The sequence below is a fragment of the Oncorhynchus nerka genome, linkage group LG20, assembly GCF_034236695.1.
Source record: "Oncorhynchus nerka isolate Pitt River linkage group LG20, Oner_Uvic_2.0, whole genome shotgun sequence".
Lineage (NCBI taxonomy): Eukaryota > Metazoa > Chordata > Actinopteri > Salmoniformes > Salmonidae > Oncorhynchus > Oncorhynchus nerka.
Window position 1 is genome coordinate 56,904,010 of NC_088415.1, and position 20,739 is coordinate 56,924,748.

At 41.5% G+C, this 20,739-nt stretch overlaps 1 protein-coding gene across 1 annotated transcript; it reads left to right on the top strand.

The window, feature by feature from the left end:
- Positions 1-9,303: 9,303 nt before the first annotated feature.
- LOC115101743 (PAS domain-containing serine/threonine-protein kinase-like) lies at positions 9,304-16,405 on the top strand. The gene is made up of 3 exons (XM_029621209.2): positions 9,304-10,896; positions 13,410-13,674; positions 13,885-16,405. The coding sequence occupies exons 1-3, from the start codon at positions 10,837-10,839 to the stop codon at positions 13,974-13,976; spliced, it is 417 nt and encodes a 138-aa protein (XP_029477069.1). The 5' UTR covers positions 9,304-10,836; the 3' UTR covers positions 13,977-16,405.
- Positions 16,406-20,739: the final 4,334 nt, after the last annotated feature.

The window sequence follows — 20,739 nt, forward strand, 5'->3', positions numbered from 1 at the left end:
GGAAAATGTTTGTCTAAAGTTAAGGATGTAGGCTACCAATTTCATTATGTAGCTTTTTCCACCAGAACGCAGAAGTCAATAAGATATCTAAATTTTCTCGATGTTCTATCTGAACAACATTAAACCTTTTATTGATTTCAAAGGAATATTAACTTTTGCTCTGATGCACACAATGCACCGATTCATCACTTTTTCACCGATGCACTGTTTGGTACCTCTGCCAAAGACGGTTTTGTCTGGAAGGGATACAGCTTCTGTCAAAATGGACTTTTCGTAGAAGGTATAGGAGAACCACACTCTCTATCAAGAGAGTTCTCGTCTGTATTATTTGTAGCCGTCTATTTACCACCACAGACTGATGCTGGCACTAAGACCACTCTCAACCAACTCTATGAGGCCAAAAGCAGACAAGAAAATGCTCCTCCAGAAGCGGCCGGAAGTGGCCGGGGCCTTTGATGCAGGCAAACTTAAAATCAGTTTTTTGTAGAGGTACCCAGTGTCACTGCTTCATTGCTCCAGACCACTGCAAGGGGGAGTTAGAGCACTCATTATGCATTTGGGTCCCAAGTTTTTTTTATATGACCAATCATATCGAGTGGTTCCAATGATGAATTTGACGAAGCTGGTGACTTTCTTCAGCAAAGATGGCTGACAAAACATTACGGTGGAAGCAAATGTAAGTAGTTCTAACGTCATAACCAGTCAAGCAAAACATTTACAATTGAGAGGAATATGTTAGTTAATGTAGAGACAAACGTTTGTGCATATTCTTCTGTCATAAAGTTAATTTACGAAAATCGCTATTAAGCAGGTTAACTGACTAGCTTAGAAAAAAATAAACAAACATGTTTGGTGTTCACCAAAAGGCATGTGGGAGACCCCCCAAACATATGGAAGAATGTACTCTGGTCAGATAAGACATAATGTTGCTTTTTGGCAATCAAGGAAAACGCTATGTCTGCTGCAAACCCAACACCTCTCATCACCCTGAGAATAACATCCCCACATTGAAGCATGGTGGTGGCAGAATTATGCTGTGGGGATGTTTTTCATTGGCAGGGACTGGGAAACTGGACAGGGAAATTCTTGAGGGAAACCTGTTTCAGTCTTTCAGAGATTTGAGACTGGGGTGGAGATTCACCTTCCAGCAGGACAATGACCCTAAGCATACTGCTAAAGCAACACTCGAGTGGTTTAAGGAGAAACATTTAATATCGACTATGAAACAAATAGGACATGGCCTGCTTCATGTTGCCATGAAAGAAAGTTAGATAAACTCAACTGAAAATGGCAAGAACATGCGTTCGTAGCCAAATGTTTTTGGTTAGCTTGACAATAATAATTGCATGATTTATCATTCTACTTTATGTTTGTATCTATGTCACATTGTAGAATGTTATGAACCACCACTGCACCGTAGGAGCTAACTACTAGCTATGTAGAAGTTTGACGGAAGAACGCCCAGTGCTGCTTCTCTGAGATGACATCATCACACAGTCCTTCGTAGGTGTCCGCTATGACTTCCTTTGTGTCGGAAAGAAAGGCTGAACAGTATTGTTGTAGCCAAACTGACACTCAAAAAATTTACAAAATTGAGGGTGGTTGAAAGCGAATTTTTTGTTTCCAAATACATTTTTTGTTCTCTAAATATTTGGGGGGAATAAAATGCATAACGTTATGCACTCTATTACAAAATATTTGAATGCAAAAACTTATTTTTTTTAAACTTTGAAGCCTCATTTTTGCTTTCAGAACAATTTGATTGAAAATAAAAAAGTTTTGCTCTCGACAAAAAGACATCCATTTGAAGCAAGTTGGGGAGGGGGGATAATAGCTGAACAATAGACTATTCAACCTTTACTAAAGAATAGTCCAATAGCCTGAGCTTGGTGTGAAAACCCCCCGTCCTATCACAGACCAGATTTGGGTCCCAATGCACTGCTGTGTCTCTAGTGAATGGGCAATATAAACCAAATAATAAACTGAGAATTGTGCAGACTTCAAATGAAACAAGCAGGGAGCAGGTTTCGAACCCTCAAAATTCTTGCCCGATGTCCAGCGCGCTATCGACTGTGCACCAAAGCATGCTCAAGCCGCAGAGTCGATAGAACGCATCTTTTTTCAAATAAGTTACCTTACACGTTATGTTGACTGACAATTTGATAGCTACTCTGTCCTTACGAACCAAATAGTATGTCATTACAGCAGTATGTACCGGTATGTTCGCTATCTATCTAACGTTAGTAGTTTTACATCAAACTTGCCAGTATATTAACTATAGGCTATCTAACTAACGACCCAACGTTTATTGACTTGATTATTCCCGCCATTCTTAGCTTAGCTAAATGGTATAGTCGTTGAGCGTTCTCAATGGACATTCTGGTGCATTCATAAATTGGCTCTGTCTCTCTACTTGGATTTCAGAGCACTCTCGTCTGAGTACCAGTGAATTTAAGAGCGCTCAACACCTGTTGAATATGGCCGGTGTCAGTAAACGTCGGCAAAAACAATCAATGAAATGAAATTGTTTCCAGCAGCACAGTTACAGTCAACAACGCTCTGGTTAACACAGAAACTGCCTAACTAGCTCTGCTAGGGTGTGTAAAATGGTCAGAGTTGTCTCATTTGTGTCTGGAAGTAGCTAGCAAGCTAGCCAATGTTAGCTTGGGCGCTTGACCGCCGTTGTAAGGCTAGAACGCTCATATCAACTCCTCTACCCGAACATCCAGTGTGCGCTCCAAGAGCGAGAAGGTCTGAATTTAACCAGAGGGTTTTTTGTTTTTCATGGAATAGAAACACCATAATATTAATCAAATTAATTAAGCAAGTACCAGTCAAAAGTTTAGACACACCTACTCATTCCAGGATTTTCTATATTTTTACATTGTAGAATAATAGTGAAGACATCACAACTATGAAATAACACATCAGTTAAGAACACATTCTTATTTACAAGGACAGTCTACTCCTTCCTCCCGGTTATCAAATGCTTCTCAAAGATGTCATCTGGTGGTCAAACTAGCAACAAATTCAATTAACATAAAAAATGGCTAACAAATCGATAACATGCCACAGAATGCTGCAGCAGCCCGCAAGGTGTGCCGCAGTATGACACAACTTTTAAAGGAGGAAGCACTGTAGCAGACGAGCTAAATGCCTTTTATACTCTCTTCGAGTCAAGCAACTCTGAAGCATGCACGAGAGCACCAGCTGTTCTGGATGACTGTGATAACGCTCTCGGTAGCCGATGTGAGCAAGACCTTTAAACAGGTCAACATTCACAAAGCCGCGGGGCCAGATGGATTACCAGGACGTGTATTCAAAGCATGCGTGGACCATTTGGCAAGTGTCTTCACTGACATTTTCAACCTCTCCCTGACCGAGTCTGTAATACCTACATGTTTCAAGCAGACCACCATAGCCCCTGTGCACAAGGAAGCGAAGGTAACCTGCCTAAATGATTTCCGCCCCGTAGCACTCACGTCGGCAGCCATGAAGTGCTTTGAAAGGCTGGTAATGGCTCACTCCAACACAATCATGCCAGAAACCCTAGACCCACTCCAAATCGCATACCGCCCCAACAGATCCACAGATGACGCAATCTCAATCACACTCCACACTGCCCTTTCCCACCTGGACAAAAGGAACACCTATGTGAGAATGCTGTTCATTGACTACAGATCAGCATTCAACACCATAGTGCCCACAAAGCTCATCAGTAAGCTAAGGACCCTGGGACTAAACATCTCCCTCTGCAACTGGATCCTGGACTTCCTGACGGGCTGCCCCCAGGTGGTAAGGGTAGGCAACAACACATCTGCCATGCTGATCCTCAACTCTGGGGCCCCTCAGAAGTTTGTACTTTGTCCCCTCCTGTACTCCCCGTGTCCAGCCGAAGCAGGGGGGGCACCTCCCTTCCCCTCTGTATTAAACCCCAGGGGGCGGTGGTGTGTGGGAAACCCCAGCAGCTGAGGGATGGTCTGCTGAGAACCCAAAGACACCTTTGGAGGACTCAAGAACTAGCAGTGTTCCCCCCTCCTCTCCTTCCCAGTCTGCAGAGCACCAGAGCCCTCACAACACTGTGAGCAGCCAAATGGAAAGGAACTGTCCTCTGGTAGGACAGAGTGGTATCTAATATACATTTTCATCTTTATCATAGTTATGAGTTCTGCACCCTTCATTGTATTTTGAGGTAATGGCTGAGGGAAACGAGACTCATTTTATGGACCTTTTGTATTCAATAAGCTAAAGTAGCTTTTGTAGCTTTTTGTAGCTGTGTCCATATGCTGTGTCCATATGCTGTAGTGTAGTCCTAATGTAGCTCTATTGAATAGTCCTCAGTCAGTCTTTGGTCCCTACAGGATGTCACCTTCCTGATGCCTGCCTTCAATGAGTGTTCCTGTGGCTCGGAGAATGGTGCCAGTCCTCTACCCCATCATCCAGGGGGGGGTTCTACACACAGGCTCGTCCAGCCCCTCCACTAGCAACACGGTTGACTCTTCTAGTTCACTTTCTCTCTTCATTGTAGAGCAGTGTTCTTTCTCTCTTTGTTATAGGGGGCCGTAGTGTGTACAGGCTTTTGTTCCAGCCTAGCACTAACACACCTGATTCAGCTAATCAACAATTCATCAATTAAGACTTTGATTGTACCAGTTGTGTTAGTGCTGGGCTGGCACAAACGCCTGCACACACTGTCTCTCCAGAACCAGGAGTGAGGAACACTCACTGTTGTAGAGATAAACAATGTGTGTGTAGTGCCAGGGACACAAGGCATCTGAATCTCTATTGGTTTAGCATCAAGATTAGCACCTGGGCTGGGATGCATCCTGTAATCCAATTTGGCGCTTTCCACTCCATGAAAACAAACACTGTTGGAGGGCAGCCAGCTATGGGTGTTATGTCAGACTCCATATTTCCTGAATCTCTAGTAGACAGAGCAGTAAGTGTCTGTTCCTCTCCATCTCACTCCTTCCAGACCCCTGTAGATGCTCTCGTCGTCCTAACCCTGTCCTAGAATGGTCACTCATCGCAGTCACACACTCCCAATGGGAAGCAAACTTCAGCAGGGAAAAGTTTGGCTCTCACTCATCACTAACTTTTCTGATGTTTCCCGTGCTCGTGTTATTCATGATATCCATTTCCTTTTTGCATAGTCAAAGTGTGATCATCCTTCATACATACCAAAATGAACCTACCCTCCAAACCATTCTTCCTGATTTCAATTGTTGTGCTGATCACATCGCTGATTCTTCTTCATCGTGTCTCAAATCCCCAAATCACTTGTACTTTTATGTAATCAAAGTAAGGCTGCCAAAGAACAATTCAATAGGGATTGTGCTTGTTATTCAAATAATGACTCTTTTTTTTCTAGAACCCACCTCTCTACTGGCTGGTGACGTGGCCATGGCACAGCAGTCAGGACTGGGGAGAAACAGCTCCACTGGAAAGGGCAGGATCTTTACTGGGACCAGTACAAGAATGGAGCAGCAGGGCAGCACTCCCTCCACCATGGGCCCTTCTGATGTTACCTCCACACCCATGGTCAGGTGAGTCACCTCGTTACCTGTGGGCAAGTTAGTTCAGTCCCGAAATAACCACATAGCGCGGGTGCGTCATGCTCCCTTTGGTTTTCATACTGATTTTCATTTCCACTTTGGCTAGTAAATGGCACTGATACCTCCCACTGACACCTCCCACATATTAATCAAATGCCAAATCAAATATAACGATAAATCAGCAGGTGTGAGGCCTTCAAGTAGGCAAATTGCATGTCTAATACAATCTTTGTAGATCTAAGTAAAGATCAATTGTAGGGGCTAAGGGTGGATATGGGACTAGGCCTAACTTTCTCAGTGTTTCTGTAGGGGCAGAGGGTTGATATTGGAAGGGGCCTAACTAGGTCTCTCCACAAGGCTGATGAAACTACAGAGCAGTAGAGGCCAGGTGGAAATATGGGACTGAGCTTAACTGTGCCTAGGGGTGAGGGGTTTTGATATGGGATGGTACCTAACTAGGTGTCTCTCCACAGGGATGATGAAACTACAGAGCAGTAGAGGCCAGGTGGAAATATGGGACAGAGCTTAACTGTGCCTAGGGGTGAGGGGTTTTGATATGGGATGGTACCTAACTAGGTCTCTCCACAAGGCTGATGAAACTACAGAGCAGTAGAGGCCAGGTGGAAAAATGGGACTGAGCTTAACTGTGCCTAGGGGTGAGGGGTTTTGATATGGGATGGTACCTAACTAGGTGTCTCTCCACAGGGATGATGAAACTACAGAGCAGTAGAGGCCAGGTGGAAATATGGGACTGAGCTTAACTGTGCCTAGGGGTGAGGGGTTTTGATATGGGATGGTACCTAACTAGGTGTCTCTCCACAGGGCTGATGATAACGACACTACAGAGCTGATGGAGGAGGCAGCCCAGGTGGTCCCGTGTCCCAGGGGGCTGAGACACTCTACCTGTCACCCACTGACCCTCCAACCCGTAGCCCAGGACAGCAGCTCCTCAACGGGGTGGGACCAGGTCTTGATGAAAAGTACATTTTACAGTGTTTTGGCCCGACAAGAAATATGATTTTGAAATCTTAAAATGTTATTAGGTCGATTGAGAGTTGTGTGGTAAATTCACATTCACAAAATATTTTCCTCTGAGAATGGAGTGGAAGTATAGAGATGCCTAGTGTTGGGGGACATGCTGATAATGACGAGATCCTACTATACCTCAGATGATACCACCAAGCTCCTGCACACCCCTTCCCCGGGCTTGGTCCGACCCGCTTTTGAGTTTTTTCTCCTCCCTCCAGAGGTGCAGTGTGACATCCTGAGCTCCATGGGGGCAGGTGTGTGTTTGATGTGTGGCTGAGCAGGCCTGGCCAGCAGGATGCCATGTTGCATCATAGTGACATCCATGGGGCTGAGCTCCATGGGGTCAGGTGTGTGTTTGGTGTGTAGCTGAGCAGGCCTGGCCAGCAGGATGCCATGTTGCATCATAGTGACATCTACAGCAACAGTGCTTCACTACAGGACGCATCCGCACTTAGTCTGGTAGAGGTCAGTATACAGACAATGGAAATTCCTGATTGATCTGGAAAAAAAACTAGTTTTTATTAAATAAACAGGTAGTTGAAATATTTTTATTTCCAGTAAACATATGAGAGTATTCCACTTTGTAAAACGAACAGTGACTCAGTAATTCATGCCTTCTGGGAATTGTATAAAGTCTAAAAGTTATGGGCAGAGTTAGGGCTGTGGCGGTCACAAAATTTTGTCAGCCAGTGATTGTCAAGCAAATAACTAACTAACTAACTATCTAATAAGTAATTGACCGTTAATTAACATAAACCAATTTCTCCTGGCTTCCACACATCCACTGATGCAGACCTTTGGAACATCTACATTTTAAAAAGTCTAATAAACCCATGTCATATAGACTACACCTTCAAATAAATGCATTATTTGTTTTAGGTCTAAAGAAACATGTCGTGACTTTACTTTCATTAATCCGATGACTGCTATTTATCTAATCAACTAACTATGTTTAATTGTTACCCGATTAAATTAATCAGGTAACAATTAACTCATTAGGAATTTGGGGCACCACGAGAGCGGTTGTTTAAAGAGTTACCGTCTCCCGAATTAAACTCTAAAGGTCTTTACCCATAACATCCATAAAACAGTCAACGTATTAATAATAACCTCTTATCAAATAATAATTCTGAACAGTCGTGACCTCCCGCATCTGCAAAAAAACAACAATACTTATGATTCAGTACTACACGAATTGGTTTAATAATTTATTTCCTAGCTAACTAAATAATAACACAGGATAAACATACACACTTAATACATTAGAAAAAGGTCCCTAGCGGACTGACAAGAATATGGCTGCTTCTTACACAATGACATGGAGAGAGAAAGGGGGAGAGAGACTTATCGTTGATACATTTTAGAAACTATTCTCACATTAATCACATACTTTGCACACGAACCCGCCACCCGTTTGAAATAAGCAATCATTCATGTGTATTTACATGTGAATGTCTTTGTCCGTTGTGTAGTCCTGAACAGAACTACAGAGTTCACTTTGTTCCTGAAGCTGCTTATTTGAAGATAGGCTAGCCTGCCGTGTCGATGGTTCACCTTTTGGTTATTAGAGTAGCGTACTATGGTGATTTGAGAAGAGTAGTTGAATGGTCCCACTTAAAGTCACCTTTCTAGATACTTCAGTTAGGACAGCTACTCAGCCGTACCAGTGATTGTCTGAGAGGGGAGTTTTCTTCTCCACCTCTTGTTGGTATTCAGGGTATTCAAACCACTTTACACAGCTGCAGCCTTGAGATGTTCTGGTCTATGAGATTCAGAGTTCAACCACTTTAGACGTGCGCTGCAACTCCTTGTCTTTCCTGGTCTAAATGTTCATTTCTTTACAAATCATTTTATGCACTCTGGTCGACAGGGACGGTTCTGTCAGGCTAACACGCTCTCTGACCTCACTCTGGGTGTGGCTACTTACTATGCAAAGTTTATAGTAAACAATTATCTCTTATGGTGCCTAAAATCACTTTACTATCTTAACAAAAATACTTTCTGATGTTAGTATTGAAGTATTGTTCCAGTATTCACTCTTTGAACGTGTTAGTCGGTTAACAAAGACCATTCCTTTGGTGAACACTGGAGGGGGGGTCTTCTTCTGCTTTAATTTACCACAGGGCATGAATTGTCATCCCGGCCCAGTTCCCTCCTCCTCCTCCTTTCTGTGGGTGAAAGGGGTCTGGTTGAGTTATTCATTGCAAACCTGATCTGACCCATTTGGATCCTCACAGGACAGTCATGACACATGATATGAAGAAAATGTAGTCTATTTCAGAAGAACAGAATGTTATACTCTGAGTTGTCCTTCTGTTAGGTCCTGATAATATAATAATATTTTCTCCAGGTGATTTGAGGGACTGCGCACATGCGGCTATTCAGTATTGTGCGGTTAACAAAGAAATAGGTACTCCTGATTAATTTAGAGTTGTCACGTGTGCTCCCTCTCCGGCCTCTAGGTCACCAGGCTGCTCGTTAGGGCACACACCTGTCACCAGCGGTACGTGCATAATGACACTCACCTGGTCGCCATCACCTCCTTGATTACCTGCCCTTTATATGTCACTCCCTTTTGGTTTCTTCCCCAGTCGTCATTGTCTGCTTTGTTGTTTCTGCACAGGCTGTACACACTTAAGAGACACATCAGTCTCTCATTCACAGAGCAGTAGGCTATAGGCGCGAATGTTCCGTTAGTGTAACAAAACATTATCAGAAGTGACCGCAAATTTGATTATGCGTGTAATGCTTTTATTATGAAGGTGCATTTTTATGGTGAAATCATACTTGCTTATGTCTGCCAGTTAGGCTCTACACCCTTGTAAAGCTGATTAATGTGCTTCATTTTAAGAAGTTATTTGGCCACATTAGTTGTGATACCTACCTTATCAAAACACATAGGCCTATGGGCTAGGCTGCATGAGGTGTGCAACTATAATTTGAAAAAGTAGCCAAAAAAAGGCATTGCTTCTTGCCTTACGCTGGGCATCATTCACAAGTGATAATATATATATAGTTCATAAGTGGGCTGATATTGTTACCCATCAGACTATTTTTGATTTTGTCTTTACATATACTAAATAATGTGTGAAATGTATTTCATTTAGAATGGACCATTATCATGCACCTGTTTCGATACGGGGGCAGTGGAAAAAATACATGTCATCTATGCACTTAAATAGCAAATGGAGAATGCTTTTCCCGTGGTTTATTTTCATGCCAGCCAGGTAGGCCATGCTACTCTTGTTAAGAAAAGCAATGTGCTTAATATTAGGAAAGTTGAGAAATAAATTTAGTAGGCCTAGTCTATAGAAAGATGATGGGATCCTCCTCTATTTAGTTGAAGCCATCACTCTGTTTTCTCACACAATTGCATAGCCTATAGAAATGTTGCGCAACATTATCTCCTGGGCTCTCATTAAGTGTTTGGTTAGATTTTTTATGACATTTGCATTGATGTCAGAGTGGTTAGAGGGACAATAGAGTGCGGAGTACCAGGCAGTTAGCAAGTATGGTAGGCTACTAAATGACCAACAGTAGCATCAGAGCTTGGAGAAGCCTAGTTACCGTGAGTAAACAGTCACATGGAATTTGACTACCTTCATGACTCATGACTGCCAGTTTGGCCGTAATACGGTCACCGTAACAGACCTAAGTGGAGTTAGGAAGTTAGCTGTCAGAACTTCTACAATGTAAATGTACTTTTAATCCATTTGTCTGCATATTTCAAGGCATGAGTGAGATACCCAATGGGTTGGACGATACTTCTCTCATCAATCTTGTAAAAACGTGTACTTAACCTGGAAATCAACCATCCTCCATCGTTAACACAACGGAAAGGAATAGCGTGATTTATTATCTAAATGTTGAAAGTGCGTGGGCAATGGAGAAAAACAAAACAAAGTGGTGCAGTTTGAGGCAAATGTGGCGGAGAGTGATACGGTAGCTGGAGACTGAGGTTGAGCAAGCAGGTGGGTCTGGGCAGGGGTGATGTTGTGTATGTTTGTGTGCATCTGTATGTTGCCATGTTTTGTATTGTAAAAAAAAATGACATAAACATAAAATCGTACAAAAAAAACGAGTATTCCACTTTAGACTATTGAAATGTATAATATATTTGTATATTTTCACACACTCGACCATGGAAGTCAGACACAGCGGGGTCGGGGAGGCGTTGCACTCCATGATGGACCTGGAGCACTCCCGTGTGTGATAGGGCCAGTTCTCAGAGGAATACCAGCCACTCCACTCCATGGGGAAAGAGGCCTTCGGCTTCGTGTGGCAGGCCTGCAGACTCTCAGACGGACAGAAGGTGAGACTGACAATGTGCTTCTCTTTTACTAGTAAAGTTAAAGATGGACAGTACTCACACATGTTGTGGGTACTGTAACATCATGTCAGTCCAGAGGAGACAGTGTTTTCTATACAGTACCAGTCAAAAGTTTAGAAACACCTGCTCATCCCAGGGTTTTTCTTTATTTTTTTACTATTTTCTACATTATAGAATAATATTGAAGACATCAAAGCTATTAAATAACACATATGAATCATGTAGTAAAGTGTAAAACAAATCAAAATATATTTGAGATTTGAGATTCTTCAAAGTAGTCCCCCTTTGCCTTGATGACAGCTTTGCACACTCTTGGCATTCTCTCAACCTGCTTCATGAGGTTGACCTGGAATGCATTTCAATGAACAGGTTTGCCTTGTTAAAAGATCATTTGTGGGATTTCTTTCCTTTGAGCCAATCAGTTGTGTTGGTATACAGAAGATATGTCACGCCCTGACCTTAGACATCCTTTTTATACCTCTATTTTTGGTTTGGTCAGGGCGTGAGTTGGGGTGGGCATTCTATGTTTTGTGTTTCTATGATTTTCTATTTCTATGTTTTGGCCGGGTATGGTTCTCCATCAGTGACAGCTGTCTATCGTTGTCTTTGATTGGGAACCATACTTACTGTAGGTACCCTTTTTCCCCACCTTAAATGTGTTTGTGGGAAGTTAACTTTGTTTGATGGCACATAGCCTTGAGCTTCACGGTTTGTTTTGTATGGTTTATTGTTTGTTGTTGGCGTCATTCGTAAATAAAGCAAAATGTACGCTTAACCACGCTGCACCTTGGTCCTCATCCTTCAACAACCGTGACAAGATAGCCCTATTTGGCAAAAGACCAAGTCCATATTATGGCACGAACAGCTCAAATAATCAAAGAGAAATGACAGTCCATCATTACTTTAAGATATGAAGGTCAGTCGATGCGGAACATTTCTTCAAGTGCAGTCACAGAAATCATCAAGCGCAATGATGAAACTGGCTCTCATGAGGTCCGCCACAGTATCTCTGCTGCAGAGGATGAGAACCTTAGAGTTACCAGCCTCAGAAATTGCAGCCCAAATAAATGCTTCACAGAGTTCAAGTAATATACACATCTCGACATAAACTGTTCAGAGGAGACTGTGTGAATCAAGCCTTCATGTTCAAATTGCTGCAAAGAAACCACTACTAAAGGACACCAATAAGAAGAAAAGACTTGCTTGGGCCAAGAAACACGAGCAATGGACATTAGACCGGTGGAAGTCTCAGATTTTTGGTTTCAACGGCCGTGCATTTTTGAGACGCAGAGTAGGTGAACTGATGATCTCCACATGTGTTGCTCCCACCGTGAAGCATTGAGGGGAAGGTGTGATGGTGCTTTTCTGGTGACACTGTCTGTGATTCATTTAGAATTCAAGGCACACTTAACCAGCATGGCCACCACAGCAAACTGCAGCGATACGCCATCCCATCTGGTTTACGCTTAGTGGGACTATCATTTGTTTTTCAACAGGACACTGACCCAACACACCACCAGGCTGTGTAAGGGCTGATTGACCAAGAAGGAGAGTGATGCATCAGATGACCTGGCCTCCACAATCACCTGACCTCAACCAAATTGAGATGGTTTGGGATGAGTTGCACCACAGAGTTAAGTAAAAGCAGCCAACAAGTGCTCAGCATATGTGGGAAGTCCTTCAAGACTGTTGGAAAATAATTCTGGGTAAAGCTGGTTGAGAGAATGCCAAGAGTGTGCAAAGCTGTCATCAGGGTAAAGTGTGGCTACTTTGAAGAATCTCAAATATAACAGATATTTTGATTTGTTGAACACTTTTTTTGGTTACTACATTATTCCATGTGTTATTTCATCGTTTTGATGTCTTCACTATTATTCTACAATGTAGAAAATAGTAAAATAAAGAAAAAACCTGGAATGAGTAGGTGTGTACAAACTTTTGACTGTTACTGTATATATGTATATCTAATAATTACATTACATTTTACAACATATTTAGTGTGTGCCACCCTTGTGTGTGTGTGTGTGTCCGCTGTTCCTCAGTTTTTTAAATCTGATTTTACTGCTTGCATGAGTTACTTGATGTGGAGAAGAGTTCCATGTAGTCATGGCTTTATGTAGTACTGTGTGCCTCGCATAGTCTGTTCTGGACTTGCCACCAGAGGTCTCTTCACAGTCCATTTATTGTGAGGAATGCATTAGTGTCTGAGCTGTGTACTAGTAGTTTAAACAGACAGCGCGGTGCATTCAATATTTTCAATCCTTCTTACAAATACAAGTGGTGATGAAATCAATGTCTCCTCTACTTTGAGCCAGGAGAGCTTGACATGCATATTATTAATGTTAGCTCTCCATGTACATTTAAGGGCCAGCCGTGCTGTCATGATCTGGGTCCATTGTTATTTTCCTAAGTTCCTCTTTGTGGTACCTGACCACATGACTGGACAGTAATCCAGGTCCCACAATCATTTATTATCAATTTCTCTAATTTCTCAGGTGGTGGTGGTGAAGTTCATCAGGAAGGGCAGGATAGTGAGTGACTGCTTGGTAGATGACCCCATGCTGGGCCGTGTCTGCCAGGAGATCGCCATACTCACCCGCCTACAACACCACAACATTGTCAAGGTAAAGAGGCAACATTTTTCTCATCCTCTTTGTGTTTTTCCTTCTCATTTCATAAATGGTTCTGTGTGGGAGGTGTTTGAGAACGAGAGTTACTTCCAGATGGTGATGGAAAAGCACGGAGAGGGCCTTCAGACAGGTACGGGACAGGAGAGGGAGACATTCTCTCTGGTTGACAATCTCAGGAAGAATGGGTGCTTTAATCTCTTGACACCTGAGTGTAGAAAGGAAACTGTGAATTATGGGCACAAAAATATAAGTGCTAATGATGGGTATTGTGTGAAATGTCATCTCTTTATCTCTCCTCTCTTTCTTTCTCTCCCGTTCTCTCTCCGGTTGGTGGCAGCAGTGGCGTATCTGAGGAACAAAGGCATCTTCCACAGGGACATAAAGGATAAGAACATCATCATCAACACAGAGTTCCACCCAGAGGTACTGTAGGGCGTAAGTACATACAGTTGAAGTCAGAAGTTTACATACACCAAAGCCAAATACATTTAAACTCAGTTTTTCACCATTCCTAGTAAAAATTCCCTGTCTTAGGTCAGTCAGAATCACCACTTTATTTGAAGAATATAAAATGTCAAAATAATAGTAGAGAGAATGATTTATTTCAGCTTTATTTCTTTCATCACATTCACAGTGGGTCAGAAGATTACATACAGTCAATTAGTATTTGGTAGCATTGCCTTCAAATTGTTTAACTTGAATCAAATGTTTTGGGTAGCCTTCCACAAGCTTCCCACAATAAGTTGGGTGAATTTTGGTCCATTCCTGGTGTAACTGAGTCAGGTTTGTAGGCCTCCTTGCTCGCACACACTTTTTCAGTTCTGCCCACAAATGTTCTATAGGAGTGAGGTCAGGGCTTTGTGATGGCCACTCCAATAACTTGACTTTGTTGTCCTTAAGCCATTTTGCCACAACTTTGGAAGTATGCTTGGGGTCATTGTCCATTTGGAAGACACATTTGCGACCAAGTTAAACTTCCTGACTGATGTCTTGCTTCAATATATCCATCTATTTTGTGAAGTGCACCAATCCCTCCTGCAGCAAAGCACCCCCACAACATGTTGCTGCCACCCCCGTGCTTCACGGTTGGGATGGTGTTCTTCGGCTTGCAAGACTCCCCTTTTTCCTTCAAACATAACGATGGTCATTATGGCCAAACAGTTCTATTTTTGTTTCATCAGACCAGAGGACATTTCTCCAAAAAGTATGATCGTTGTCCCTATGTGCCGTTTTTTTTAATGACGGTTTTGGAGCAGTGGCTTCTTCCTTGCTGAGCGGCCTTTCAGGTTATGTCGATATAGGACTCGTTTTACTGTGGATATAGATACTTTTGTATCCGTTTCCTCCAGCATCTTCACAAGGTCCTTTGCTGTTGTTCTGGGATTGATTTGCACTTTTCACACCAAAGTACATTCATCTCTAGGAGACAGAACGCGTCTCCTTCCTGAGCGGTATGACGGCTGCGTGGTCCCATTGTGTTTATACTTGTGTACTATTGTTTGTACAGATGAACATGGTACCTTCAGGCGTTTGGAAATTGCTCCCAAGGATGAACCAGCCTTGTGGAGGTCTACAATTTTTCTCCTTAGGTCTTGGCTGATTTCTATTGATTTTCTCATGGTGTCAAGAAAAGAGGCACTGAGTTTGAAGGTAGGCCTTGAAATACATCCACAGGTACACCTCTAATTGACTCAGATGATGTCAATTAGCCTATCAGAAGCTTCTAAAGCCATGGCATCATTTTCTGGAATTTTCCAAGCTGTTTAAAGCCACAGTCAACTTAGTTTCTGACTCACTGGAATTGTGATACAGTGAATTATAGGTGAAATAATCTGTCTGTAAACAATTGTTGGAAATATTACTTGTGTCTTGCACAAAATAGATGTCCTACCTGACTTGCCGAAATTATAGTCTGTTAACAAGAAATGTGTGGAGTGGTTGAAAAATGAGTTTTAATGACTCCAACCTAAGTGTATGTAATCTTCCAACTTCACCTGTATCTCTTGGCTCTCTACTATCAACTAATGGAATGTCTTTGTCCCCAGAATATTTGTGCCAGCCCAAAACTCTAACGGGGAATGTGGGAAATGGTCAGTGGGTAGATGTGGAAAACTATTGTCATATTGTTTGTCATTTTTGATGTTATTAAAAACTGTATATACCAAATATTGTAACTTAGGAAGGAAACCCTGTTTAACTGTCAAGTTCTCATCCAATCTGATGTGAATACAATTTGAAGAATGATGAAAGTATGCTTTTAAGATAGGAATGTGATTTTGGTTTTCTTTGCACATTAAGTAGCAACGCTCCGAGCGAGGTCAGAAAGCTTGTCAGCGTGATGGAACCGCCCTTTTTGACCAGAGTGCTTAAAAGGACTGGCTAAGAATGAACATATCAGACCAGACCTCTTCCTGTTTTTCCCATGCTGGTGCTGCAGGCACTACTGCCACCATGATGCCCTGGACCTCCCTAGTGGTGTCACGCCCTGACCTTAGAGAGACATTTTATTTGTCTATTTGGTTAGGTCAGGGTGTGATGTGGGGTGGGCATTCTATGTTTTTTATTTCTATGTTTTGGCCGGGTATGGTTCTCAATCAGGGACAGCTGTCTATCGTTGTCTCTGATTGGGAATCATACTTAGGCAGCCTGTTTTGCCACCTTAGGTTGTGGGATGTTGTTTCTTGTTAGCTCTGTAAAGCCTACAGAACGTGACGTTCGTTAATCTTTTGTTTGTTTGTTTGTTTGTTTGTTTGTTTGTTTGTTTGTTTGTTTGTTTGTTTGTTTGTTTGTTTGTTTGTTTGTTTGTTTGTTTTGGTTGGTTTGTTTAGTGTTGTGAGAAAATAAAGAATCATGAAAACATACCACGCTGCACCTTGGTCTACCTCGTACGACGAAAGTTACAAGTGGTGTGTAACATCTTCCTAGTGCTGCCCAAATCCCTGGCACCGTACCTGTATGGCCTCAGGTACAGAGACCTGTGTGGGGCCCTGTTGTCCTTCTATGGGCTGAAGTGTCCACGGTTGTCTCACCTGTCATGTGACAATTGAATGAAGGGGGCTATGGGAGCAAAAAGGACTGTAAGGTCCTTGAATAATTGGGAAATATTTGGTTGAGACGTTGATCGATGAGAGTGCAACCGACAGGTAACCAAATTAAAGGAAACATTTGAGTAAATGAGGGATACAAAGTATATTGAAAGCAAGTGCTTCCACACAGGTCTGGTTTCTGAGTTAATTAAGCAATTGATCATCATGCTTAGGGGTCATTTATTTCCAGTTGCCCATTATTTTGGCTCCATGAAGAGGTCTCTGTGACTTTAAAAGAGGGAGCAGAGGGGGCTTAAAGAGTGTGTCTGTGTATGTCTCATTCTGGAGACAGCGTTTTCCACCACCATCAGCAAAATTCCAAATGATGGAATTTCTTCCGGAAGACTGGTGTCACATCCCTCCAATAGAGTTCCAGACACTTGAAGAATCCATGACGAGACACATTGAAGCTGTTCTGGTGGCTCATGGGGGCCTGTATATATTCATCCACTCAAAAAACGACCAAAAGTTAATTGAATTTGCAATGTGTTATTCACTATGCTTTCAATCATCTAAAAGCGCAATTACATTTAATTGGAAAAACAATTTACTGCTTGGGTAGTTCCATCTGAGCCACTGGCTTAATCCCGTTCTCTAACCTGTATTTTTGGTTGAGTCGGAGTCTTGAATTCAACACACAATTTGCTAACTTGTTGACAAGTTAATAGGCTATTTATTGTATTTCAAAAGTGATATTGGATTGTGTTTGGTTGTCAACGCAACCAAATATCAACATTTGAAGGAGGCTCATCTTCTGCTTGTATAGTTCCACCTCTGCCAGGGGCTTTAAATCCAGTTTGTCTAAAAATGTATAATTGATATGTTGGATTCAAGTCTCCATCTCAACCAAAAATCTAACTTAAAGAATAAGACTAAATCAAATCGAACTTTAAATGCACTTTTTAAATGACATTTGATTTAGTCCTATTCTTTAACTTCAATTTTTTGGTAAAGATGGAGATGTGAATCCAACATATAAATGATTGCTTCAGAAGAGGAGGATGAGGCTCCCTCCCAGAATGGATTTACATTGATCTGGTATGGCAGTCAGGGAGACCAAAGGGTAACTGTAGATAGATAGATATATAGTCTAGCAGGAGGTGCTGACCAACCTATTGTTTTTTTTCTGATAGTGGATATAACGTTCAAGACCTGACGTTGTTTTAAAGGTACAAATGCAACATATTTAATATAAGGTTTGTCTATGTTGAAATTTGGTGACCATGATTACATAATCATGTGGTTGAAATTTGGTGACCATGATTACATAATCATGTGGTTGAAATTTGGTGACCATGATTACATAATCATGTGGTTGAAATTTGGTGACCATGATTACATAATCATGTGGTTGAAATTTGGTGACCATGATTACATAATCATGTGGTTGAAATTTGGTGACCATGATTACATAATCATGTGGTTGAAATTTCACCCCCTAAACAACAGTTGACTTATTTCAAAATCCAATGTATCTTCGATGTAGATTCCACATCACAGTACATATTTGAAAATGTCTAAACCAGTCTACTTTCCAACGGGGCTATACATTTGGGCTATACAACGAGTAGCCTCGTTTCGCTGCCAAAAATAAAATGAAACCACATCACGTTGACAAATTATGATGAAACAATTATGAAACCTAAATATTCTGATATAACTTTTTATTTTGTATAAAGATAAGCTTGAAATGGTGATGGTCTAATCGATTTAACAAACTAAAAGACATATCTAAGTTTAGCTTTTAAAGTGAACCATAAAATGAGTGCTTATTTCTGGTTGCTCATCAAAGTTGGCCGGCTAAATCATTGACTCTGCTTTGTATTATGTCCCTCAGATAGTCAACAACATCTGGAATCCACATCTGTTGCAGGATGTTAAAGGTGCAGTACCACAGATCATGTGTATGTGACTACCTACTTATCTACTGTATCAACCATCATGTCAGTCTAAACTAAAGGCTAAATGTTTTTTTCGAAAATCATTTCATCAAGAATGCATGTGCACTGAATATCCACTAGAGGGTAATGGTGTTTCAAAACAGGCTTTTGACTTATGATGACACATTGCATCGACAGGTTGGGACATAACATTGAAAATGGGCCAGAGACCCAAAAACAGAAGTGATTCAGAGACGTGAGGAAGTAGTTCTCTAAGTATAGCTCTCCTTATCCGAGTAGGATTGTACAACATAATAATGCAGCTATGGAATTATGCCATGATCCATTTAACCCCTCCCCTTGTCCCTTGTAGAGAGCTGCAGCAACATGTTTTCCACCATTCTACCCAAATGCCCCATATCGGGTTACACCTGAAAAACATACCCTTTGTTTACCCCATGCCTGAAAGTTCCAAGTATCTTCATTGCTTTTATGTAGATTTACAATTATACATACCTTGCAAGTCAAAGGTTTAGACTCCTACTCATGTTTCTTTATTTTGACTATTTTCTACATTGTGGAATAATAGTGAAGACATCAACACTATTAAATAACACATATGGAATCATGTAGTAACCAAAAAAGTGTTAAACAAATCTAAATATATTTTATATTTAAGATTCTTCAAAATAGCCACCCTTTGTGTTGATGACAGCTTTGCACACTCCTCGCATTCTCTCAACCAGCTTCACCCGGAATGCTTTTACAACAGTCTTGAAGGAGTTCCCATGCATGCTGAGCCCTCGTTGGCTACTTTTCCTTCACTCTGCGGTCCAACTCATTCCAAACCATCTCAATTGGGTTGAGGTTGGGGGATTGTAGAGGCCAGGTCATCTGATGTAGCACTCTATCACTCTCCTTCTTGGCCAAATACCCGTACACAGCCTGGGGGTGTGTTTTGGGTCAGTGACCTGTTGAAAAACAATGATAGTCCCACTAAGAGCAAACCAGATGGGATGGTGTATCGCTGCAGAATGCTGTGGTAACCATGCTGGTTAAGTGTGCCTAAAATTCTCAATAAATCACCGACAGTGTCACCAGCAAAGCACCCCCACACCATCACACCTCCTCTTCCTTGCTTCACGGTGGGAACCAAACATGCAGAGATCATCACTTCACCTACTCGTCTCACAAAGACACGGTGGTTGGAATCAAAAATCTTGAATTTGGACTCATCAGACCAAAGGACAGATTTCCACCGGCCTAATGTCCATTACTCGTGTTTCTTGGCCCAAGCAAGTCTCTTCTTATTATTGGTGTCCTTTAGTAGTGGTTTCTTTGCAGCAATTCGACCATGAAGGCCTGATTCATGCAGTCTCCTCTGAACAGTTGATGTTGAGATGTGTCTGTTACTTGAACTCTGTGAAGCATTTATATAGGGCTAAAATCTGAGGCTGGTAACTCTAAATGAACTTATCCTCTGCAGCAGAGGTAACTCTGGGTCTTCCTTTCCTGTGGCGGTCCTCATGAGTCAGTTTCATCATAGCACTTGATGGTTTTTGCGACTGCACTTGAACATTCAAAGTTCTTGAAATTTTCTGCATTGATTGCCCTTCATATTTTAAAGTAATGATGGACTGTTGTTTCTCTAACCTTCTTTCCATAATAAGGACCATTTTTTAAACCAAATAAGGCTATCTTCTGTATACCACCCACTACCTTTTCACAACACAAATGATTGGCTCAAATGCATTAAGAAGGAAAGAAATTACACACATTAGCTTTTATCAAGGCACACCTGTTAGTTGAAATGCATTCCAGGTGACTACCTCATGATGCTGGTTGAGAAAATGCCAAGAGTGTGCAAAGCTGTCATCAAGGCAAAGGGTGGCTACTTTGAAGAATCTCAAATCTCAAATATATTTTGATTTGTTTAACACTTTTTTGGTTACTACATGATTCCATATGTGTTATTTCATAGTTGTGATGTCTTCATTACTATTCTACAATGTAGAAAATATATATATATATTTTTATAATAATACAAAAAAAACTTGAATAAGTAGGTGTGTCCTAACTTTTGACTGGTACTGTATATAAAATACAATTAATATGATAGGATATAACACAACTATGTTATTGACCAGAGTGGGATTGTAAATCAAGTAAATTGTTGTTTTTCATCCAATTAAACTTTAAAACTCTTTGTCAGCATTCAGCAATAAGGAA

Bases quoted from the DNA above. Each gene is read 5' to 3' on its own strand.
- LOC115101743 (XM_029621209.2), top strand. From the start codon at position 10,837: ATGGGGAAAGAGGCCTTCGGCTTCGTGTGGCAGGCCTGCAGACTCTCA. The intron at 10,897-13,409 runs GTGAGACTGACA...CTAATTTCTCAG, and splicing joins GACTCTCAGACGGACAGAAG to GTGGTGGTGGTGAAGTTCAT. The intron at 13,675-13,884 runs GTACGGGACAGG...TGGTGGCAGCAG, and splicing joins CGGAGAGGGCCTTCAGACAG to TGGCGTATCTGAGGAACAAA.